General features: G+C 33.0%; 1 protein-coding gene across 7 annotated transcripts; it reads left to right on the top strand.

Moving 5' to 3' along the window:
- Positions 1-6,127: 6,127 nt before the first annotated feature.
- Positions 6,128-13,858, top strand: LOC131593186 (probable helicase MAGATAMA 3). 7 transcript variants are annotated; one of them, XM_058865461.1, is made up of 12 exons: positions 6,128-6,354; positions 6,862-7,023; positions 7,217-7,318; positions 7,406-9,732; positions 10,740-10,799; positions 11,090-11,154; positions 11,240-11,399; positions 11,551-11,662; positions 11,733-11,838; positions 11,979-12,076; positions 13,391-13,507; positions 13,616-13,858. In XM_058865461.1, exons 7-12 carry the CDS (start codon positions 11,377-11,379, stop codon positions 13,640-13,642), a joined length of 483 nt encoding a protein of 160 aa, XP_058721444.1. In that variant the 5' UTR covers positions 6,128-6,354; positions 6,862-7,023; positions 7,217-7,318; positions 7,406-9,732; positions 10,740-10,799; positions 11,090-11,154; positions 11,240-11,376; the 3' UTR covers positions 13,643-13,858. The 7 variants fall into 7 exon arrangements, with proteins under 7 accessions (XP_058721444.1, XP_058721448.1, XP_058721447.1 ...); XM_058865465.1 differs by lacking the exon at positions 11,090-11,154 and adding an exon at positions 6,671-6,719 and having other exon boundaries at positions 10,744-10,799; XM_058865464.1 differs by lacking the exon at positions 11,090-11,154 and adding an exon at positions 6,671-6,719.
- Positions 13,859-26,639: the final 12,781 nt, after the last annotated feature.

Genomic DNA, 26,639 nt, shown 5'->3' with positions numbered 1-26,639 from the left:
CAACCATACATCTTGAATTTCTTAAGTAAGCCTTCGGTGTATTTCTTTTGTGAGATGAATATCCCTTCAATTCTCTGACTTACCTCTATACCGAGGAAGTAACTCATCAAACCAAGGTCGGTCATCTCAAAGGTCTTCATCATGTCTTCTTTAAACTCCATCATCATCTTAGTATTGTTTCCCGTGTAGATAAGGTCATCTACATATAGAGAGAGTAAGAGAGTGTACTGACCTTGGGACTTGATGTAAAGTGTAGGCTCACTCTTGCTCCTCCTGAATCCTCGATCCATGAAATATTGATCGATTCTGCTATACCATGCTCGAGGTGCTTGCTTCAAACCGTAGAGTGCTTTTCTTAGTCTTAACACTTTGTTTTCTTCACCTTCAGATATGAATCCTCGTGGCTGCTCCACATAGATCTCTTCTTCAAGTAGGCCATTAAGGAAGGCAGATTTGACATCTAGTTGATGGATACTCCATCCTTTTTGTGCCGCAAGAGCTATTAGAGCCCTTATGGTATCAAGACGAGCTACTGGTGCAAATGTCTCATTGTAATCAATCCCGGGTTGTTGTGAGTAACCCTTAGCTACTAGCCTCGCCTTGTGTTTCTGTATGGTGCCATCAGGGTTGAGCTTTGTCTTATAGACCCACTTAACCCCAATGATATCTTTTCCATGGGGACGATTTACTAACTCCCATGTGTTGTTTTTCTCGATCATCTTTATCTCTTCTTCCATTGCCTTGACCCATACTTCCTGCTTTGATGCTTCTTCAAAACTTCCAGGTTCAAGTATGGCCATGTTGCAGGTTTCATATATGTCCACCAAGGATCTTACTCGTCTTGGAGTAGACTCTGGTGATGATAGTTCTTGTTCTTGTTGTTGTTGTTGTGGAGGCGAAAGAGGTTCACCTGATTCTTCTTCCTCAGGTTCTTCATTCTCGGGTTCTTCTTGAGGTAGTTGAGCTGGTATAAGGATGTTCTTCTCCACTTTTTCTTCTTCCCAATTCCAAGAAGCATTCTCATCAACTTCAACATCTCGACTGATAATGAGTTTTTTAGTTTGTAAGTTATAGACACGGTATCCCTTAGAGATTGTGCTATACCCCAGGAAGATACCTCGTATAGTCTTGTCTTCAAGCTTATGCCTCTTCACGTCTGGAATATGAATGTAGCATATAGATCCAAAGACCCTTAGGTGCTTTGTTGACGGCTTCTTCCCGCTCCAGGCTTCAATTGGAGTCTTATCTTGTACTGCCTTAGTTGGACATCTATTGAGTATGTAAACAGCAGTGTATACCGCTTCAGCCCAGAATGTGTTAGGCATTCCTTTCTCCTTGAGCATCGATCTAGCCATCTCCATAACTGTGCGATTCTTTCTCTTGGACACACCATTTTGTTGAGGTGAATATGCGACTGTAAGTTGTCGCTCTATGCCTTCATCCGCACAAAATCTGTCAAACTCGTGAGAGGTGTACTCTTTGCCGCGATCACTTCTTAGTACTTTTATCCGTTTTCCACTTTGATTTTCTGCAAGGGCCTTGAACTTTTTGAATACTCCAAATACTTCTGATTTTTCTTTTAGGAAATAGACCCATGTCATTCTAGAGAAGTCGTCAATGAAGAGTATAAAGTACCTGTTGTTCTCATGTGATGGCGTCCTCATCGGTCCACATACGTCGGTATGTATCAGCTCCAACAGGTCTTTCGCTCTCCATGCTCCACTTGTTGAAAATGGAAATCGGTGTTTCTTACCAAGGAGACACCCTTCGCACACTTCATTGTTGTCCTTTATGCTTGGAAGATCTCTCATCATGTTCTTCTCATGTAACTGCTTCAAGGCATGTGTGTTGAAGTGGCCAAATATTTGATGCCAGAGCCATGAATCATCAACTTGTACTTTCATGGCAATGTTAGTTGCATATTTTAAATTTAGAGGGAAACTTCTATTGCTCTTATTCATCTTCACTTGGGCAATCTCAGCCCTTTTATTTTTGTTGTTTAATATTTTGCATACACCTCCTTCAAAGTGAAGTGCATAGCCTCTCTCCATCATTTGACCAATGCTTAGAAGATTTTCTTTTAGGCTGGGAACTAGTAAGACATCATGGATGAGTCGTGTACCTTTATCAGTCTCCACCATGACAGTGCCTTTTCCTTTTGATTCAACCACACTTCCATTTCCCAGTCGGACTTTCACTTTGACAGACTCGTCAATGCTTTTGAAAATAGTCTCATCCTTAGCCATGTGATTGCTACATCCACTATCCAAGTACCAACTTCCTCCTTTTTCTTTCATTGAGTCTTGAGTGGCATAGAACATACATTGTTCTTGATCATGCTCCTCTGCGATATTAGCTTGATGCCTATCTTTGTTGCGACAATTTTTCTCTATGTGCCCGAACCTCTTGCAATGGTTGCATTGTGGCATATTACGGTACCAACATTTTTTCTCTGCGTGGCCTGGTCTTTTGCATATATTGCATGGAGGATTTTTATCTGGCTTGTTTTTAAAGAAATTTCTAGAAGCTTCTCTTCTTCTAGAAGTTTCTCCATAAGTCTTCTTTCCTTCATCTTCTTTATTTTGGGGCCGAAATTTGAGCTTTGATTGGAAGGCATTTTCAAGCGTATCTTCTTTATGCCTATTCAGTCTTTGCTCATATGCTTCAAGAGAGCCCACCAGTTCTGTCACTGATAGAGTGGACAAATCTTTGGTTTCCTCAATCGTTGTCACGATTGGGTCAAACTTTGGAGGCATAGTAATTAGAATTTTCTCAACAATTTTCTTGTCAAGAATATCATCTCCAAAAGCTCTCATTTGATTAACTATTTCTTTGACTTTAGAATAGTAATCTTTAACTGTCTCAAAATCCTTCATCTTCAATAGTTCAAAATCTCTTCGTAGAGATTGAAGTTTAACAGCACGTACCTTATCACTTCCTTGAAATCATAATGGTCGGTGTTTTCCATGGTACACCTGAATTAACACATTTGTTAACACACCAAAAATCAACACAAATCACAGTACATAATTTCCTATTCAAATCAAAGGTACTTAACATAATTGAAATTTCCAAATCATCAAATAGGGAACCCATGTACAGAAAACAATTTCAAGCATCAATCACAATTCCTTATTCCCTTATTAAATCAATCGACCTGATTCAACGGTACCCACCAAAAGTGAAATTTCGTAATCATCAAATATAAAACCCATGTAAATAAAACAGATTCCCAATCCTAAACCCTAATTGTAAATAAAACAGATTCCCAATCCTAAACCCTAATTCCCAATTTGAAATCAGTAAATCTTAACTATTCAAACAAATATAACAACCATTTTCTCATTTACCTTTGCAGCAGCGTGCTCAATACGAACACAAACAGATTTGTGGTCCTGTTACGTTTGACGAACCTGTGAATGGGACGATTACTGTTGTGTTGAGTTTGCAGTGTTGGGAAAAAATGCTAAGATGAGACGATAACTGTTGTGTTGAGTTTGTAGTTGGGAAAAAAATGCCAAGATGAGATGATGAAGAATTTTTATTTTCTAACGTCTGTTTACGATGATGAAGTGAGGGAGATGGAGATGAGTTGATTAATTTGTTGAGTTGATTAATTTGTTGAGTTGATTAATTTGTTTTAATTTAATTGATTTTGTTTATAAACATTACATTTTAAAAACAATATTAATATGTTAGGGACTAAGTTGCAATATACAAACTATAAAATTACCACAGTAAGTGACAATAAGGGTCATTTAATGCTTCAGTCCTATGTGGCACTATTAGGGCTTAGGGCTTAATTCTGATTGGTCAGGCAGTGACTTCACCACTGAAGTCAAATTGGCAACTGCACCATAGAATTTCTCTTTTTTTTTATATACAAGTAGGTTAAAGTCCAATTTTTTTATATACAAGTAGGTTAAACTCCAAATAAATAAAAAAGGAAAATTAGAAATTAATAACTCTATTATGACTATTCCCAATAAAATCTTACTAAGAATATATATCATAACTTATCATACTAAGAATATAAATCATAACTTATGGAAGGATTTCAATGGAGAGGAACACCAATTAATACTATTAATATTTAGTAATAATGGGAAAAAATTACTGTATAGAATAATAATAATAAGAATAACTTTTTCTACGTCTTGTAATGTTTAACTTAATTTTTTTTAAAGAGTAAACAAGTTTATATAATTGTCCTTCTAAGAAAGTTATCTTGTCGATCGCTTGGCTTGCTACGATTTGGATATTATGGATTAAGCGTAACGCTATTATCTTTAAAGATGAATCCTTCAGTTTTATAGACTGCATGTCGGAGATTGTTATCATCTCGTGGAATTGGTTAGGTTCTTTTTATAAGAAAGCGCCGCTGTGTAACTGTTATGGTCGGAATATCCAACCTCTTTTGTGTTTTGCCCTGTAATCTCTTTATTTTTGGGGTGGAGCATCCTTTTGCTCCCTTTAGTTCCATTTCTTATTAAAAAAAAAGTTTATATAATATGAAATAACGTTTTTTTATTGAGTAAAATAAAGTTTTGTTTTTTTAGTGGTATTTTTGTTGAACAAAAGTACAGAATATTCACATTTTTTTTATACAAGTAGGTTAAACTCCAAAAAAAGATGGTAAATTAAAAATTAATAGCTCGAAGGTGTCCATCTTTGTTGGTGTGTCGCACTTTGTTTGTTGGTGACCTTATCATACAAGCTTAAACTCATATGATAATATCTCACTTTCACCCTTATCTCTTTAGCAAAGTTGACTAGAAAAATATAATCCTCCACATGCTCTCTTAGATTCCTCCATTACCTAATAGTGTGACACGATGTTGCCCAAACAGTTTGTCAATTTTTATGGTTTATCCTATTTAAGTTATTCTATAAACGAAATAACAATACCTTCGAAAGCCACGACAGTGATTTACTGTGTTTTAATTCACATATTGTCTAGTTTGAACCCCGAATAAGCCGTTCAAACTTGCATCGTCTCCAAAAGATAGAAAAATCTATGACAGCGCTTCTGAAAAGCTCCTTCGTACCTAGGCCTTTACCAGAGCTTTTTAGGGTAAAAGCGCTTTCGTAGCCTTACACCTATAGCAGTTCTTTTAAAAGTGCTTTCATAACCCCCTATAAGAGCTCTTTTGAAAAGCGCTTTCATATCCTCCCCTAAAGCAGCGCTCACTACTAAAAAAATGCAATTTAGAGAGGGAAATTAGTGAAGGAAGTAAATCCCTCACTAATTGCGATGAATTTAGTGAGGGAAAATTGTGTTTGTGATTAATAAGAAGCGTGTAAAAATTAGGGAAGAAAGTTGCGAGATAATTAATCCGTCACAAAAATTCCTTCGCAAATTCCCTCAATAATTTAATCAAAGTAAATTTAGTGAGGGAATTTGAGAAAAAAAATTATTTCTCACTAATATTTTCCTCACAAATTCCCTCATAAATTTGTTAAATACTTTTGTGAGGAAAATATTTCCTCTCTAATATATTTTTTTTTATATAAAACAAATTAAACTTAAGTTTTTTTTTTTTACTTGACACTATAACTTAAAATTTAAATAAAAAAAATTTTAATATTAAATGAATTTTGATATTATTGTTAATTTAATATATACATATTCAGGATAATATGACAATTTTAATATATTTTATCGTAATATCTTTTGTTTTAAGAATATTGAATATTTTTATTTGTATTTTCTCAAAAAATGGTAATGTTTTTTCTTTATATTACACCATTTAAATTTCTTATTTTTGAATATTTATTTTATTCAATGTAATACCTGAACTTTTCTTCGTAAAATCAATATTTCTTCCTATTGATAGATGATACATACTATCCCAAATAAAACATATCTTTAATATCTTTAAGAATAAATATATAATAAAGTTAAATAAATTTAATTAAAATAAAAAAATATCATCTTTAACTTTTCTGTTTCATCTCACTTCAATTCAACTAAACCAAATTTCATTTCCCTCCCACTAATAAACCAATTTCATTTCCCTCTCACTTCAATCAAACCAAATTTCATTTCCCTCTCACTAATAAATCAATTTCATTTTCCCTCTTTCATTAGCCAATTTCACTTTAATAATAATAATTTAATAACTATAACTATTTCTCCTTTTCAATTGTTTTCTCACGTTCCCTTTTCTTTTCTTCTTCTTTCCATTGTTCTCCCCGGGCTTGTTGTAGCCCCATCCCCTAACCCTAGTTTTCAACATGTCAAATAACCACCATATATCACAACGTTTCCCGTCTACCTCACTCATATTGCTTCGACCGCCACTCTTGCAGGTCTCTAGTCCTCTTGCCTGCACTCTATTTCTATCTTTTTAGGTAAACAACTTCTAATCTTTTCCTCTACATATTCTAAAAAAGAAGAAATTTTATGTTTTCATTCAAATCAATTACGTCCATTGGATTTTGTTGCTTCAGCTAGTGAGTCAAACCCGCTCTCTCCCATATGGAGAGTCAAATTTCAATTTTATCCCCATTAATGAATTTTTGTTGTTTTAGTAGTTCTTATAGAATTTTTGAATTGAGAGGTTTTGTCATGCTTGTGTATGTATTGTGAAGTCTTTAGCTTTTATGTTGTGGTTAAGGAAAATCGGTGCGTTTGAGAGGTGGTGGTTTAATGTTTCTGTGTGTGCAGGGAAGTTTTTATCATTATTCCGTGGTTGTCTAAAATTGGTGCTTTTGGGGTATGATTCCTATTTCTAAAAAGTTTTAATTTTTTGATGTTGTAGGATATATACACTGCGAGTTTTCCGATTTTTTGTTATTTGGGTTGCTTGTTAGATAGAAAGGTTTTTGTTTGTTAATGTTTATTTCTTTGTTTTATAGATTGTGTACATGAGATGCATCTAGTTGATATTCAATGGAAATAATGGTTGAAGTTGAGGATAATGATGATGGGAAGCTTGAATGAAGACAGTGAGGTTGAGAGAAGTTCTACTTTGTCTTCACTCCTACGAATTTCCAACCCAACTGTGTACAAATATTCAGGTTTAGACCTTGTTACCCAGTTGTGGCATCTTATGTGTTTCCTTAAGATTTATGGCTAAAGCTTTGTTCCAAGGGAATTTAAGTTTAAAAATACACATTTTTTTGAAAAGCCTAAGGTATGAAAGATTTTTGTTGATGATGTTTTGTAAAATGGAATGTGATTGTTGTTTTATGATCACATCAACTTTTATAGGATGTCGAGAATACTTGATAAGGTTTCTTATGGGACAACACTTACTGTATCCATTATAATTGTTTACGCTGCAATAATTGCTCTTATTACTAGCAGCCAGAGGTACTTCACAACTGAGATATCTCAATTAGTAGTTTATTTTGAAAACTTTTGTGGTCTCAATTCACTCATAATATTTGTTATTTACAGCAAGGAGGACAATCGCATATGACATGGAGACAAATCTTATGATTTAGAATTCACTTTCTTCATTAATCCAGCAGATTTATTATGGTAATTATTTACTTGTCTTTATTATGTGAGCCAAAATGGAGGAAATAGAAGTGTCAAGTTCCATCTTGTGTCATGTTTGGAAGACTTTTTAATGAGATGGGTAGATAGAAAGACTAATGATTTTGTGCTTATGAGAGTTTAAGTTATAGATAAGTTATGTCATCTAATAAGATTTTGTTCATTGAACTATATTCTGTTCAAAATTATTGAGTAAAGGGCTATACCAGCTGTACAACTTGTACATGACAGTTTGTTGATAGAAAACCTTGTTTATACCTTAGAAGTTTCTGCCTCTTACTCTAATACCCTTTTCAGGTAGTTGAAAGCACATACTTATGGTCATTGCATAAAAATATTTTGAATTTGATAATGACCAGAAAGTTATGGTGAAAGCACATAAGAGTCATGTTATTGTCTCTTGGTAATCATATTTCTGTTATAATTAAAAATTCAATCCATTTATTTTGTATCTGCTTAAAATATTAGGTATGCCTTCAGGTCGAAACTTTAACTTGATCATGAAGGGACAATTTATTATTCCATCAATCCTATGTGGATAAGATCAACAACTACAAGTGAGATTTTGCTTTATGATATAATTTGTTGGTTAGGCTATGTTCACAAGTACTAATACATTCCATTACTATGATTGCCTTATTACATGAGTATGAATTATATGTAAATATATTTTGACATGTTATTTATAATTATAGCTGATATTTTAGAACATTCATTATTGTTGTTGCATTTCAAATTTTCTACGTGTTTGGTTTTTTTTTTTCCAGGAAATAGATCATCATTACTCAAAGGGTTGGCCTAGCGGTGGAGGCTTGGGTCTTGAGAGTGTGCTCCTCTCAAGGTCCTGAGTTCGAATCCTGCTAGGTGCTATCAATCCTTGCGTGGGCCAGTCCATACAGAACGTTGTTCTGGCTTTAAACGGGGCCCCCTCTAGTGGACGGTGGGATTGGTCCCTCTTGGATTAGTCGGTCGCAAGGCCGGATACCAAGATTTCCAAAAAAAAAGATCATCATTACTCAAAGGGGAAAAAGTTCATTTATATTTTTTTAGGGGCTGAAGGAATGGAGACTCATATTTGGAACTTGCAGCCTATGCATATAATTTGTCTCCTAAATATATAGAAGACTTCAATCAAGGGATGCAAAAGTTAACCATGCATGATACAAACTAAAAAAAGGTTTAACTGACCTAATCCCACTTGCTTAGTGTGACTAGAATTTTAAGTTCTGTTAGATACAAATTAGAAAAAGGTTGAACTTACCTTATCCCACTTGTTTGGTGTGGCTAGTGATAAACCATGTGAAGATCAATTTATTAATGTAATTTATTTATGACTATTGATTTAATAATATTATACTAAGATATCACAATGTATTAGATGCATTTTAAGAAGGTATGTTGTTCAATTGTCCGTTGAGTTCTGTAGTAAATAATATCTAAATTGTAGGAGTATAAGTGATGTGATAGCAATTCCTTTTCATTAAATTTTCCCTCTTTGAATTACTTTGATTTCTAAATATTTCAACCTTGATATAATATTTTATAGTTTTAGTAATTAAGGTAATTTAACAACAATTAATATTTTTAGATGTCACCCAATCTTATATAATGTAAGTTGTATTTAAATAAATAGAATATAAAAGAAATTGAGTTGCAAATTGTGAAACATGTTCGTAAATTAGTGAGGGAACACTACAAGAAAATAATAGATTAGCTACCAAATTTTACTATAAATTATATTTCTAGTTGATTTCAAGTTAAAAAACATTTATTTAACTCTAATTACATAAACAAAATTAGAAATGTTAAATATTATCACATACGGTGATTTTCTAAAACATATTCTTTTAAAGAAAATTATTATTTTAATAAAAAAACTTTTATTATAAAAAAAACTCTTATCATAAAAAAACTCACAAAACCCTTTTCCCCAAATCACTTTTTCCTCAAAATCACTTTTCCTTCACAGATGGAAAATCTCCATCGAAATCACTTTTTCTGAAATCACTTTTCTCTATCGAAACTGTTGTTTCTCTGATTCAAATCACTACTTCTCCACCATTGAAACCGCGGCTTCTCCTTCATCAATCGAAATCACCGCTTCTTGTCGCAAACGTGAGGATAAGTCTCCGATCGGAATCTCTGCTTCTCCATCATATCGTTGCTGCAACTTTCTCTTCGGAAATCGCTTCTTCAACTGAGAGTTTTGTGTCTTGCATCTGAAGGTTAGTTTTGACTTTTGTGTCTATGGAATATTCAGCTTCGCTTTCAATTGTTGGGAGTGAAGATCCATAATAATATGTTCGGTTATATGTTATTTGATTTCGAGTTAATTGATTATGTTAAGTTGGTTCTCATTAAAAGTGAGTCGAAAAGTGATTTTTATGTGCAACCAAACATTAACTCTAGTGTGGCGAAAAATGATTTTGATATAAGTGATTTTAGTTAGAATGAGTTTAAAGTGGAGTGTAAAAATCACTTTGAGAGGCAAAAGCTACAAATTATTGCTTTAAAATTGAATTAATTCTAGAAGCAAAATGAATTCTTAACAAGAGCTACTGAATATATCAAAATCAGTTTGCAGTCTTTAGAATTAATCACTTTTCGATCTCTCAAAATTGGATGTGAAGATGCATTGCTTGCTCATTTCGGTTTTATATTTGACTTTTGCCCCTCTGGAATGTTTAGTCTTTGAATGGTCAGTTTCACTTTGAATTGCAGAGATTGATGACTAGTAATAAAGGCTTGAATACTGACATAGAGTGGTTACTTTACTTGAAATTTGAGTAGTATTTTTCCACATTTGTAGGAAGAACAATTAAAATTGGTGTGAAGAAATGACTTTCCGATGTAGGTTACAACAAGAAGTAGAGAAAGAAAGATTATCAAAGTATACAAAAACTTAGAAATTTGAGTCATATTTTTCCACATTTGTATGTAGTGAATTGAAAATTGTTTGGTCACTTTATAAGTAAAATTTAAATGATTTGTTAACTACAATTAATATATCTTAACACTAGAGTTACAAGAAAACTTTAAGCCGAGGATTGTATCATATTTTATTTGTCTATTTGATGAGGTTAATGTCTTTGATTCATTTCTCTAAAAATAGGTTCTTCTCTTTCGAGAGTTAGGTGTTTGTATCATCAACTTGCTAAAATGTATATATTCTATTGTTAAAACTTGATTTCAAGTGATTAATTCTTGAGCCTAACCTTTGTTGTTCTCCTAGGTAGTGTCATTGTACCGTGGCCTTTCACCAACAATTCTGACAGTATTTCCAAACTGGGCGGTAAGTTTCTCTTACTTTTGCCTTTCTAACTATGTCTTTGAGTTGTGACTGTTGGTTGTTGTATTTCTATTCTAAATTTTTTATGTTAGAAGAACTTATTATTGTTAAAAATTATTAAATAGAGTTTCGCGCATTCGTACTTTTGCACCGTTGCAAACTCATTAAGCTAATGTGGTGCAATCAGCATTTATGTAAATTTATACTGACATTTGCATATATCCATTTCAGAAACATAGTACATGTTTAGGCGTAATCTTAAGAATTTATATTTGGAAATGTTGACCTTGTAGATTCAGCTCTGCTATTGTACATATATATCAGACACCATCACAAAGAAAATAGTATGACATATTGGGTAGTTTCTTCAACTCTAGTGATGTCGTGTTTTGAAAACTTAAATTTAAATAGCATACCATTTTTAAATAGACTTTATCTCACAGATAGCTCCTTGTAATCATGAAACCCAATCGAAGTTGGATGAGGCGAAGAAAGAACAATAATGACCAAGCAACAGAAGAATTTAAGAATGGAGTTGACGAAGTGGTAAAGGAGTGGGACCTACGAGCTAAAGAAATGGATGCAATTACCTATTGAGGAGAAGTAAGTTTTGTTTTGACAATATATGCACTTTATTTACTCAAGAAAACTTAGTTTTTATGGATTTTGGTTTTCTCGTGTGATTTTAATTTCAAAATGCATTGTTTTTCAAAAGGTTTTCTTACAGTTTTTCTACTGTATTTTCTCTTGGCAGACATAGACTTTGGATATTGGCGTCTCCATGGTTACATAACATTAGTCCAAGGGACAGTCTGATGCCAAAAGACGACGATGGTGGTTTTTTCCCAACAACTAGAAATGAATTAGTAAGTATTTTTCATCAGTTAAGTTTCTTGGTTTTACATAATAATGTCTAATTATCATGAGTTTGATCAGAAACATGAAGCTATTACTTCAACTCGTGAGTATCGTGTAAGAGTTCTAGTATGTGCCCCATCAAATTCTGCTCTTGATGAGATTGTGTTGCGGGTTCTCAGTGGAGGTATGAAGTGTCATTTTTCTTTCTTGTTGTCTTTTTATATGAAGCAACAAAAGCCACTCTTAAGTTCAGTTTCCTGTATATGCATATTTGTTATGATTATATATTTAGTTTTCAATTATTGTTCATGGATGTTCTCGTAGGTATCCACGATGAAAATGACCGAGCTTATTGCCCGAAAATTGTTAGGATAGGTCTCAGAGCACACCATTCTATCAAGGTCGTTTCCTTGGACGAACTTGTAAGTTGATGAATCAGAATAGACCAAATATATCTTAAATTAACTATGCCACTTTTTCCATTATTGTTTAATCTCTTATGCATCACTACTTTGTTTAAATGTTGTTATGATACCATGATCATGCATGGCCACTCATGAAGGAAGCTTAACTATTCAATCATTAAGCACTTCTAGAAAAATCTTAGATTTAAAAGTTAGATGAAAAGGTGAATGTGTGGCACGCATCTTTGAAAGTTTTGTTTCATTACAGATAAATGTAGCAATTTCATCTTGGCATGAATACACGTTCTAATATAACGTTTATTAGTTGTGGCATTTCTGAGTAAGCATTTTGAAAAGTAAATTACATATCTATTAATTCATACTTAGGTCCCTGCTTTGACAAGCATTTTGAAAAAGGTTCATGAGCATATGAGATAAATGTTATGCCTATACCCATGATTTGTTTTTCCTTATAACATATATGATCTTCTTTTGAAACAGTATCTAAGAAAGCACCTTTATAACAACTTAAACACAAATATATGTAGAATTCATAAGGAAGAATAAGTCAGAATTTTGATATATTATGTTAAATTCATGGGGAAGAATAAGTTATATGGATCTTGTGAAGGTTGTGTTGAAATAATCTAGGATTTATGCTTACACAATTTAAGTTGGTCACACTCACAGGTACTATAATTTATACCAATAGGTCACATGTGTGGTAATTAAGCAATGCTCTCGTCTTTTAAATGTCTAAAATGCAACTGACAGAGTTCATCATATTAAGGGGGTGTCTGACTTTGTTACATAGCTTGTCTCACATCAACCGTTTTCAGTTTCACTCTGTATTTTGAACTTGTTACATGCAAATATGTTTATGGATTAATTCATGTGAAACTGAGTTGAACAAAAAATAATCACTAACAGAGGCAAAAATTACAGACAAATTTATAGGCAAAATCAATTTTAGTTCATGTGTTTGATTTGTTTGTTTCACATTATGAGTTTTGTTTGTTCTCAATTTTGAGACTGATTTTTAGTATAGATGAGAATGGTGATCCTAGTCCTTTTGTCTTTGTCCTTGGTTCTGGTAAGGTAAGCTTGATTCTGGATAATTTGTCCTATGCTCTACGAAGCACGGACACCCCGAATACAGTTCGGATCCCAACACGACCACACCAATAATAATTTAAGAAAATGAATACATTGAACGCATGTGTGGCGGGACACAGACACACCTTTCTCAGAGGTGTTGGTTCTAAATAGCCTATGCTTTTATCATGTAATGCATACAGTTACAGGTGAGAATGAAATGGTTTGTATGTTCAGGTAATTGGTGGAATTGATGTGGCAGTGAGATCAATGAAAGGAGGTGGAATTCGTAGAGTCATCATACCTCCATCATTTGGGTACAAAAACACATCAGAGGAACCTATCCCACCTAATGTAAGAATCCTTTTATACTCTAGATGTATACAGTACTAGGTTTGTTGAATAATCAATATTATTACATTACTAATTTTTGTTGATTTTCAAAATAAAATTCTTTGACAGGCAGAGGCTGTTTACTACAATTTTTAATCCAACTCGACTTGCAAATGGTGAAGGGTCTACTATAGAGACACTTATATTTGATATTGAACTGGTTAGCACCAGGCATATGAATTCAACTTGTAAGATCCACCAATCTAGAAAGAAACAAATGTATATTTTTATGAGGTGGTGGTCAATTAGTAACCTTGTACATGTATTGATGAATATACACCGAGTATCTAAATGCTAATATCATTTTTTTAATTGTATTTTCATTTTAGTAATAAAGTACAAATCATATTATTTTCAAAAAATAATTTAATTTAATTTATTTAAATAAATATCAACAATTCTTTTAAGAATAGTCTAATTAGTTTTGATTTTAAAATATTATAAAAAATATGAATTAGTCTAATTAAGATTTATTAAAGAATCAAAATAAAAAATAGGTTCAAAATGTTCCAAATATTTAGCTTGAGATTTGTTCTGATATTTTCGTAGCCATTTTGTAGCTGTATAGTTGGGAAATATAAATTTAACCTCGATATTTTGCTAGAGTTTTGTTGTGGTTTAGCTAGGAATATTTTAATATTAGTTTGAGTTTTGCTAGGAAAATTTTGCCAAGATAATTAGCCACTCAATCCATGCTAGGGCATATATTGTAGTTAATTCCCAATAAATCTCCAACTAATTATGTTTGATAGAGATTAGCTACAAATTAGCTAGTGTATTTGCCGTAGCTAATCAAAGATTTTCTTGTTGTGGAATTTGAAACAAGTCACTAATTAGTGAAGGAATTGAAATATGTCCCTAATTAGTGAGGGAATGAGTAATTCGTAAATAATTAGTGACGGAATTAAGAAAAAAAATATGATGGTTTTGGAGAACCTTTAGTGAGGGATTTATTTATTTCTGTGACAATTAAATTCCGTCCCTAATTGTGACGGATGACAAATTTCCTCATTAACTTTTGTGACATTGAAATTCGATATGAATTTTTAGATAGTCACAAAATCCGTCAGAAAACTAGTTTGTGACGGAATTTTGATACTTTTGTGAAGGATTTATGCCCTCTCTAAATTTAATTTTTTTAGTAGTGGCTTTTTGAAAGCGCTTTCGTAACCCCTCTATAAGAGCACTTTTTTTTCGTGTTTTTTAATTTTGTTTTTAGCGAAACTTAAAGCAGCACTTTTTCCTAAAAGCGCTTTCGTAGAGGTGCTGCTAAAAGACAAATTTGGCATAGTGTAATAGGAATGACTTAATAGTTTGAGATTGATAGTTTAGAAACACAATATCCTTCTGAGCTAATAGTTTGACTTATACTCTCAACAGTCACTAGAATTCTATGTAGAGCACAAACAGTTTCATGATTTATTAGGAATCTGGTAGAATAGTGTAATTAAAGTAAGTGTTAGATAGAAAAAATAATAGATGGGTGGATGTACCCATCTTTAATGTTCATCTGGATTCAAACTATTGCAAATAATGCAACGGGATATATGAACGTATGGATTATTTCTAGAAATGTTTGAACAAGAGTGCTTGTCATAAGATGTTGAGTTAATTTATGATGCAGAAACATTATCGTCTGAGCAAGATTTGATGATCTTAATCCCAAAAACGATGAAAAAGACATGAACAAAAGATAGGCTTACATAAATCAATTTGGCTATCTTCTAGTTATAGAACTCCATTTCAGGATTCTAGAAAATAAATCAAAGTGTATAAGGAACAAGCCTCTTAGCATGCTTGCTGAACTTATAGTTAGATGATTTTGTTTCCAAATATAAATACAGGACACATGAACTATGTTTTTCAACCCTCTATGCACAACAAGGATCAAAACATAATTGATTCACGAAAGTAACGAACACTCAATTAAACTCAACATGAATAAACAAATGACGCACCATAAAATTAGATAATAATTTCGCGAAACATATTATTAATGATGCGCTTACAAACTCGTATTATTGAATATTACATGAACTCAAAAAACTAACTACATAAATGTAATAGAACGTCAATTCTTATAATCTTATAGAAAACTACTTTAAAAATTTTATAGCTTATACATATGAAGGAATGTATGAGAGACGTTTGATAAGTGTCAATACCAACGTTAGCTAAGCAACAAGAAAAAGAAAGTCTCGTATAATAGATAACTATGTGATATGTGTAATGTATCAACATTATAATTTTGAATACTATAGTTTGGTTGTTCCTTTGTGGTGATAGGTTTTTTATAGGCTTTTTGCAAGACGTGGGACTTTAGTCGCAATATTACTACAATTTCTACTCCACCAAACAACCTTATACCTTAAAAATACTTGGCTATTATGTATAAACAATTATCACACGGCCAAGATCCTTAGACTATAGTCTAAATTGAGGTCAACAGTTCAATGCTAGATAGAAAAAATACTCTAAGCCGCCCCTTATGTTCCTTTTTTTAATCCAATTGCCTATTAAAAAAAAATAATCTAAGCCGCCAAAAAATATTGTTACATAGTTCCATAGTCGGTTAATTTCTTATTTCTTAGTTCCTGCAAGGAAAATCAGTATCACACATCTGAAATCAAATTTCCACTGTATCAACTTTCAAGTTTCGGCGATGTTCCTATAGGGATATAGATCGAAGAAAAATCTGAAATCATATTATGGCTAAAGTTAATGTCGTCATTTATATATAACTATTGGTGATATAAATGACGTCACCATTAAGACGTCATTGAGTGTTACCCTAGGAAACGTTATAGAGCCAAGGGTACAAGCAAGAATCTGCCCTATCAAAGCAACATATCTCCATACTAGGCAAGATTGATTGTTGGATCACATAACGAATTACCTCAAGCCACTTGAAAAGATGGAAGGTTAAATAAATGCCAGAGGAGTAGACACATTAGAAGAATCGCTATAAAGATTATCAACATAAATCAATACCCAAAACACTCATAAAATACTTAAACATTCCTTTCGTGTTATACGGAATCATTGACATGGGCATCACAGTGTCTTTCGTGTTATAAAAAACTTAAAAAATTATAGAAAACACACGTATATTCAACAACAATGATCTCCTAACAAATACTCAGATTATTGAAAACTTCGGCATGCTCATTTACTAAATACAAATTGATAAATATCTCCAATTTCCTCTTGTTTATGGCATTATAAATAAAATACATAAAACATACAGAAATTATTAAAAAACTAATAAGATTAAACTAGGAAACAATGAAACAAAGTAAATAGAGATTGACATTGACACTGGTAACTTGGAAGCAATGTAGTCATCATGCTCTTTTCTTCCCCATTTTTCATCGAATTCTTCTTCACATTCATCTACACTTCCTTCCTCTTCTTGTCCCTTTTTTCTCTATAGCCTCATAATTACCTCCACTCGCCTCATCCCCTAATTTTTTGATAAAATGGTATGCCCACATGGTACTTTTGACAATAATAAGGCCATGGGTTCAACCCCTACTCAAACTTTTAGAAATAAAACTAGATAGAATTCATCAAAGAGAATAAATAAATAAGAAAGAGAAATGATCTTCATGTCTCATACCAAAACCACTGGTTGAGTACATAAAGGACATAATAGCAGAAAAAATTTAAGAACTACCGTAACTTATCAATTTCAAGAATATGTGAGAGAAATATTTCAACAACACCAATTGTAATCATGTAAAGTATTTCGCAGATATGTCATGGATCACTGGCATTCCCTCAAGTTTGTATGTAAACAATTACATTATTTAATTGTCTTTGTAATTAAATTAAACATAAAACATCAATAACATAAAACTCATACTAACTAGTCTTTAAATTTTCTATTAAAATTTATTTTATTACTTAATTATACTCTCATTATACTTATGGAAGCAAAAATAGTTTATCCAATGGCAACATCAAAGCGACTAATATATTTAAAACAATCATAATAACCTTCACTTTAGAGCTACCAAATATTCTTTGACAACATTAATGTAAAGTGTAATTTTAGTTATTATTAAGATAACAAATGAACAGGATATGAGTATTTTAATATGTAACAAATGAAAAAAAGAAAGATCATTTATGTACCAACAATCCATTCAAATTGGGCTAAAACTCATAGATTGACAACATAACCTAGAAAGGCGAAAGCATATCCCATCCCAATAAATAAAATCATATAAATTGATTTTATTTTCATTAGGATGGGTGATGCTTTCATCAGCAATGTTATGGGTTATCCCCCAACTTAAATAGACTATTGGCCCATATACTATCATTCTATTTTCAATTATTACTTATTATACTTCCCATATTCTCTTCATTAATTGCTATAATGAGAAACACAATTAAATTAATGTTGTCAGAACATCTTGGAGCCTTAAGTTAAAGTTCTTAAATTTTTTAAATATGTTAATCATTTCAGTGCAGCCATTTAATCAACTATAATTTTTATAAGAAAGTAGTACTATCAACTCCTCATAAAAACTCAACATATTCTCAAAATGCCCAACAATAACAAGAATTACAAGAATTACAATAAATTTTCTACAAACTATTTACTTGTCACAAAACAATCAAATAAAATTTTAACAAAAGAGAAATAAAATCACAATTTACCAATTAGTCATTAAATAATAAACACGAAGTTGTCCACAAAACCTTAAATAACTAAAATTCAGCTCATTAACTAAAATTCACTTCAAAAGTCAAGTGATTTATTTTAATTTAATTAATTATAAACACAATGTGAGTATTATAATATTCAAAATAGTATTTCTTATTCATCCCTTTCATGAAACTAGAAGGAGAATGTCATTACAAAAGATTAAACACAACGAATTTCTGCATGACAGCTAAAACATTAACTGGAATTAGAATATATAATATACTAATAATAAATAAAAAAATAAAACCACTTTTAAAATCGAAGAATCGACAACTCATATCAATAATTAGTAATAATCATTATAGTTCCAACATATCAAAATCTATTTGCACTGACATTGTAATATCACATTATAGATATTTTATCATTCACTAGTTTGAAGGAACATCTAGAAAACTAAAGTGATATTGCATCTACCACAATCTTATCCTTTAACAAAAATACAATAAACTTATTTTGGTTTCTCCTGTGAAAATTGTTTAACGGTTAACAATATAATATTTATTTACATATTTTAATGATAAAATAATGAAAACGTTGAATTTGATATCAAGGATATACAGAAAGATTCAAAGATATAAACATGTTATATATCATATCAAAGAAGGATAACAAGGTTGAAATTAAGTATACCATTGAATTGCGTTCTCAAAACTCACATCCAGCGATTGAATCATCATTATAATTGATGTATCTAGTAAATAAAAAGTGATTGTGAGAAATTAGATTGAATATCTAATTGTGCAATTAATGTATTTAGAAATTCAAGCTTTCACTGTTCTTATAGTGATGGTGGTAATGAACTGATTGAGTAATTAACTTTGGTTGAGAGCAAAGATAGGGTTTCTTGTGGGCGAGAGAGAGTTGGACAACAGTTTCTCGCCAAGGACCGAGTTTCTAGGGCGTCAAGGAACGAGTTTCATGCGAGTGAACAGTGAAGGAACAATTAATTTTAATATTTAATAATAATAAGAAAAAGTTACTGTAAAAAAATACAGAATAAAATTATTCTACGTCTTGTAAGATTTAACTTAATTTTTTTTAAAGAGTAAAATAGTTATAAAATAAGTAATAAAGTTCTTTTATTGGGTGAAATTAAGTTTTGTTTTTTGAATGAAATTTTTGTTATATGAGAGTAAAAATATTCACATCTCTTTTTTTTTCTACAACTAGATTAAAGTCGAAAAGAAAAAGAAAAATTATAAATTAATAACTCTATTATGAGTTATACCAACAAGATTAGGCTAAGAATATATATGTTAACTTTTGAGGGTACTCTTCATGAAATTGAATTTTTGTTAGAGATACAAACTTGCCCACTTTTTCTCTTCACATTATATGTGGTAAATAATAACCTCCAAATCACACACTAGTGCAGTAAAAAGCTTTTACATCGGGCCAAAAGTATATTTTATATCGGGTTTGAGTCCGATGTAAATCTAAACAAAGTAGTAAATTAGAGACATTTTACATCGGGCCACAGTCCAATGTGAAAAAAAAAACAATTTTTTAAACTTCATAGTTCTAAATGAATAATAATTAACTTAATCTAGTTGTTATAGATTTTTAATATATTCTTTAAACTTCATAGTTCTAAATGAATAATAATTAATTTTATCATAAAGAAGAATAATAGATAAAATTAAATGGATGGACATTTAGGAGTTTATTTATTAAATGAGAACTATAATTTAAGTTTTAATAATAAAATGATAAATTAGATATCGACGAAGTTTACAATGTACGAGTTCGTTCTATATTAGTTGTTCTAATTTAGTTCGTTTTAGATAAAGGTGCACGGCCCATCAACCAATTCCAAACGAAACATCAATTCTACGACTCTCGTAACTGTAAGGGCATCTCTCTATTTTTATATACTTCTCCCAAAAATAAAATTATATATATATATATATATATATATATATATATATATATATATATATATATATATATATATTTATATATGTATATATCTACTCTGTATCTTCTCACGTGTTTATTTTGAGGGTGACTAATTGTGAAGGTGAGTAAATGTAATATAAATATATTTGTGTAAATTCTAATGCATGAGATAAGTGTTTATATATGGTGATGTTACCCATATGATTGAATAGCAGATATGGGGAATTGTGTGCTCATACATTTCATGGTTACGTGGCTACCGGAGAGGAGTCACGAGGTGCACACCGGAGAGGTGGCACGGGGTGTGTGTCCGAGAGGGAACCACCTTATCCCGTAGTGCATCATTGAGTCTGATTGATGGGTAGATACCTATCACCTTAGTGGTGCTAAATCCTGAAGCGATACCACGACCCTTTGTGAAGGGATTGATATTCCGGAGTCATATGCATCGACATATAGACATTGCATTAGGAATGAGTCTTAATTATGTTATATGTATTATTGATATAAATGTGTATATACATGTGTTAGAATGAGATCTCTAGCCATGTATAATGTATCCTCTGTTTTTGCTTGTTGCTCCGCTCTTGTAAACTTGTTATTTTTGGATTGATGACCCTTTCAGTGGATTCTGTGGGCTATACGCCAATAGATTATGACGACTCCGAGGCACTGGGAGATGACGCCGTCGAAGACGACGGAATTCAGCTTTCCTGATTCATGGACAGACGTGTCTTAGGGGTTTAACCTGGCCTTAGGACAACTGTCATACACCGGGAGCGTCATGGAGACCACGACTATTGTGGGACAGGATCCGGAGACTACTTATTCTCGCCGAACTCTGACCTTTCCGATCCCACCCTCGTTGATCATCTCCAGCTTTCTCTCAGGGGAGATTGATCGTTATGGGATATCGACCTACCCCTCAGCCCCGCTCGGACCCTCACACGCCCCAATTGGGGAAGGATGGCCATCTTTTCGTGAGATACCTATGCCTTCCCCAAACCTAGATATGTCACTAGGACCATCATCGACTTTCACTCGTGATATTTTCCCTGTAGGCGAGCTTCCCCAGATTGATCCAGTGCAAGTGCCGTCACTTGAGCCAGTCCTTGGCGAGGCAGAGGATTACGACAGTGAGGAAGACCCGTCAGAGCATGATTATGAGGATGGATCCGATCACAGTCTATCGAGCGCTTGTGGTGGGATATGTGGAGCTGGGGCAGGGGAGTACTGTGGATGTCGATAGATTGAGATCAGCCTAGGTAGGGCGTAGCTTTTATGGGTGGTAGGATTACGTTAGTTTCTGATAGCAGGTTTCTAGTACTTACGCATGGTTCAAATTTTCTCCCTGGGGCAGTTCTCCTGCGTGAGTGTCTGGAGGGGACTTTTATTCTATCACTTTATGGGTTGTATTTCCTAAACACTATTCGTACTTATATCTTGTGACGCTATGTCAAGTTTATGCTTAGTATGGTTATTAAGTTTTAATCTAGTTTGAATTATTAAAACCAATCTAAATATAAAATCCACTATAATGCTTATAAAAAAAAAAGGGACACTATTTCTCACAAGGAAAACCAATAATTGATTTAAATGTGAAAATAATCCATTTTTTTAATTCACTCTTGTTGGTAAAAATCGAGGTGTTACATTGTGGTATCACAACTTAGGTTATCTTAGGGGTGGCAAAACGGGCCCGGCCCGTTGGGCATGCCCATTTTACCCGCACTTTAGTGCGGGGCGGGCCAAGGTTTTAGGCCCTCACCCTCTAATTTGACCGCCCCGCCCCGCCCCGTTTTCAACGCGGGCTTTTGCGGGCATGTGCATTTTCATAAATTTTTATGTTTTTAGACTTAAAAGGTGCAATGCCCGCGGGCTTTGCCCGCCCCGTCCTCACTTTTTTGCGGGGCGGGGCTAGGTTTTAGGCCCGCATCCTCAACGATGCCCGCCCCACCCCGTTTATTTGCAGGCTTTTGCGAGGCGGGCTAAACGGGCGCGGGCATGTCCGTTTGCCACCCCTAGGTTATCTGGAGGACCGAGAGTTTAGTACTCTAAAAATTATCACATGCTTGGGAAAATTTGGAACTTATATCCACATTTTTTTAGGATAGTTAAGAATTGACATCCACTCATTATTTAGAAGTAAGATATTGGAATTTCTCTTGAAACAGGTAAGGAGAATTCTAATTGGGTGTTGGTATTGTAGGAAAACAATTCCTCCAAGACGTGACAATACTAACAACCATCAGGTGGATCAAATGGCCCAAGCTATGGCCAATATGGCAGCCGCTGTCACCGCTCAAACTGCTGCTAAGAACCTTCGAGATTTGGAGAAGCGAGACAGAGAGATAAGAGCCGCAGAATCAAGAGGATTATCCGAGTTTCGCCGCCATGTTCCACCTAAATTCCAAGGAGATGTTACTCCCGAGAAGGCCGACTTATGGTTACAAGAGATTGAAAAGATCTTTGAGGTAATCAATTGTCCTCCAGGGGCAAGGGTGTTGTACGCCACGTACCTTCTCTTAGGCGATGCAGAGTATTGGTGGAGGAGCACTAGATTGATGATGGAGGGCGCACATGAAGAAGTGAATTGGGAAGCCTTTAAGACAAAGTTCCTAGACAAATACTTTCCCATAAGTGCGAGGACCAAATTGGGAGACAATTTTCTGAAACTTCGACAAGGGGGTATGACTGTAGGAGAATATGTCGCCAAGTTTGAGACCTTATCCAGATATTTTCGATTCTTCAGGGAAGGAGTGGATGAAGCCTACATGTTGCAATCTTTAGATGTTCCCGAGTGGAAGTGGGATAGCATTTCAATGGATTTTATCACTGGATTGCCAAAAACTCGAAGGATGCATGACTCCATTTGGGTAATTGTCGACCGTCTGACCAAGTCTTCTCATTTCCCACCGGTGAGAACAACCTATAATGTAGCCAAGTTAACCGAAATCTACATTACCGAGATTGTTAAACTACATGGGGTACCTTTTAGCATCGTGTCAGATCGAGACCCAAAGTTCACGTCACATTTCTGGGGTTCTTTACATGAGGCGCTTGGAACAAAGCTAAGATTAAGTTCGGCATATCATCCACAAACGGATGGACAAACAGAACGAACGAATCAGTCATTAGAGGATTTACTGCGGGCATGTGTACTGGATGATAGAGGGAGTTGGGATAATATACTACCTCTAATTGAATTCACCTATAACAACAGTTTTCATACTAGCATCGGAATGGCTCCATTTGAAGCTCTATATGGGCGGAAATGTCAGACGCCATTATGTTGGTATCAAGATGGTGAAAGTATGATTGTAGGTCCAGAAATGGTTCATCAGACTACAGAAAAGGTTAAGAACATTAAGGAAAAGATGAAAGCTTCACAAGATCGTCAAAAAAGCTACGCCAACAAAAGACGTAGGCCGCTGGATTTCAAAGAGGGAGACCATGTGTTCCTCCGTGTCACACCTACCACGGGAGTGGGGAGAGCAATAAAGACATGTAAGTTAACTCCAAAGTTTATGGGGCCTTATCAAATAACTTCAAAAATTGGACCCGTGGCTTACCGAATTGCATTACCGCCCTTTTTATCTGGCATACATGATGTGTTTCATGTCTCACAACTACGGAAGTACATTCCAGACCCTTCTCACGTAATCAAGCCAGACACCATTCAACTTAAAGACAACTTATCATTTGAAGCAATACCCGTTAGGATCGAGGATAGAAAAATGAAGCTGCTAAGGAATAAGGAAATTCCGTTAGTAAAAATAATTTGGAACCAGGCCACTGGTGATGCAACTTGGGAACTTGAAAGTGCAATTCGAGAGAAATATCCAGAATTGTTTACAGACACGTAGTTTCGAGGACGAAACTCTTTTAGGGGGGAGTATTGTAAGACCCGTAATTTTATAAATAAATTAATATTTTAAAATTATAGTATATTCTCACCTCTATGATATATTTTTGATCAAATATATAGTTAAATAGTATTTATACTAATAAAATCTTAGAATTTTTATTAGTAGTTCAAGACATTAGTTTCTTAAAAATCTTGATTTCAGTCTCTTTAATGTTCGGTAAAATTAGCCGCATTAATTTTTAAAAACAACCCCTGTTTGATAAGGAGATTCTAGTAATAGAATAACAAAATTATTTATGAAGAGTTAAAAAAAATTAAATGAATAAAAATAGTTCCTCTTGAAATTAATTTCCGGTCTTTCCAAATAATGATAGTTTTACCCGCTTAAAATTTTAAAATAATCTCTGGTCATAACAAAAGTTTATCAGTGAAAACATAAATTATTTTTAGTAGATTAATAAAAAGATATTAATAATAAAAATAATAAAATTTTATTTTTTCTCAACATATATATATATATATATATATATATATATATATATATATATATATATATATATATATATATATATATATATGTTGCAGTATAGAATAACCGGAAAAAAAGGTTCAGTATCGGCAAAAAATATTCCGGGCATTTTTATCAGTGTCACATAACACCGGAAATTACACAGATAAAACAAAATTTATATATTCAGAAGAAATATCGAGTGATGCCTATGAGATAGGAACGAATATTCATGATGGTAAAAATTTATGAGAAGTGACTGACTATTATGAGTAGCTAGCAAGTGGGATACTGTAATGAGAAATATCTGAAGGAAGATAACGTGTGTCTTCGCTATAAATAGTGTAGTATTGAGTTAGCACTACACACCAGAAAAGAAAATATAGTCACTCACTCTCTATTTCCTCTTCATATCTCTTATTCAGTAAAGGAAACAAAAAACACTTCTAGTTGTCTTCACATTAGGTGAGTTCTCCTCAGACCATTTACAATAGTTTCAACACTAACACCCACTTTTTCAACTCCCAGCACTCCACATCATTTTCTCTCTCTTCCACCTAATAACTCAACACTCATTCAACTTTTACCTTCTCCAATGGTTTTTCACTCAACACCCTACCCCACCACTTTTTATTTTCATATTCTTATTTAAATTTTATTTTTATTTTTATGATTACATAAAATTACAACTATCGATTAAAATTAAATTAAAATAATAAATACTTAACAATTTATTTTTTAGTTAAATGAAAAATTAGCAGAATTTTGAGTGTTAAAATGATTATTGGGATCCATTTTACTAAAAAAAGACACTTAACTTCAAAATAAACACTAATAGAAAGATAATAATAAGATTAAGATAGTGAAAAACTTGGTTTTTTTCTGTGTCCAAATCAAATGAACCAAGTCTCTATTTATAGAGAAAAAAATCATGAATTTTGGTAAAAAAAAAATTAAAAAAAAATAATTTGCAACGAAATAATTGAGTTCAAAGTATTAAATGGATAAACATCTGGCCAGCCAATTACGCCCAGCCACGTGCCCCCCTGCGTCAGCCTCAATTGTGTTGAGTTTTCTCATGTATAATACCAAAACCAATGGTTGAGTACATAATGGAAATAATAATAGATAAAGTTGAGAACCACCGTAGCTTATCAATTTCATGAATATGTGAGAGAAATATTTCAACCATTCCAAATTTAGCCATGTGAAGTATTTCACCGATATGACAGTTTATTAACACTCTCGAAATTTCAATCTAAATAATTGCATGTTTTAAATGTCTAAATAAATTAAACATAAAACATCAATTACATAAAATACATATTAACAAGTTATTGATTTGTTAATATGAATTATATGTTAATTGATGTTTTGAGGTGTAATTTAATTAGAAAGGCAATTAAGAGGTATATTTGTTTAATTAGCAGTGGAGAAGTTGTAAATGATCAATGTCATACAAGTGAAATATTTTACACGATTTCATTTGGTGTGGTGGGAATATTTCTCTACCAAATTCCTGAAGTTGATAAATTATGGTAGTTCTCAACATTAACGGCTACTATGTCCTTCACATATTCAACAATTGATATTGATCTAAGACAGATAGGGTGCAGTTACCGTGCATAGATAAAAATCTATGCACCGTGCATAGATTATTATGGACCATTGGATCATTAGATCAAATTCTAAACATCAATTGTTATTACTCAATACTCAATACTCATCACTCAAAACTCAATACTCACCACTCAATACTCAATACTCAATACTCAATACTGGATTAAGAACATGATCCAATGGCTTAGATTGACTTATGCATGGTGCATAAGGAAAATCCTTATGCATATTAGCCAATGCCAGATAGAGAGAGTCTCTATCTTATGATTATAGTTTACCGTAACTTTATTTTCACAATAAAATTCTATAACAAGTGCTCATGATAGTAAAACACCGGCAGCAAATGGATTTTCATTAATTTAGTCAATTCATTCTTTTTGTCTAATTGTTAATCTCTCGTATCCAATTGTTATCCTATGTTGAGTTGAGATAATCTAAAATGGTATAAGGACTTATATTATTGTTTGAGAAATGTCGA

The sequence above is a fragment of the Vicia villosa genome, linkage group LG3, assembly GCF_029867415.1.
Source record: "Vicia villosa cultivar HV-30 ecotype Madison, WI linkage group LG3, Vvil1.0, whole genome shotgun sequence".
NCBI classification, from domain to species: Eukaryota; Viridiplantae; Streptophyta; class Magnoliopsida; order Fabales; family Fabaceae; genus Vicia; species Vicia villosa.
The sequence above is the reverse complement of the archived record's forward strand: the minus strand, read 5'-3'. Positions and strand labels throughout refer to the sequence as shown.

Coding starts and splice junctions, on each gene's coding strand:
- LOC131593186 (XM_058865461.1), top strand. CDS start 11,377: ATGCAATTACCTATTGAGGAGAA. Junction 11,663..11,732: donor CAACAACTAGAAATGAATTA/GTAAGTATTTTT, acceptor GAGTTTGATCAG/AAACATGAAGCTATTACTTC. Junction 11,839..11,978: donor GTTGCGGGTTCTCAGTGGAG/GTATGAAGTGTC, acceptor ATGTTCTCGTAG/GTATCCACGATGAAAATGAC.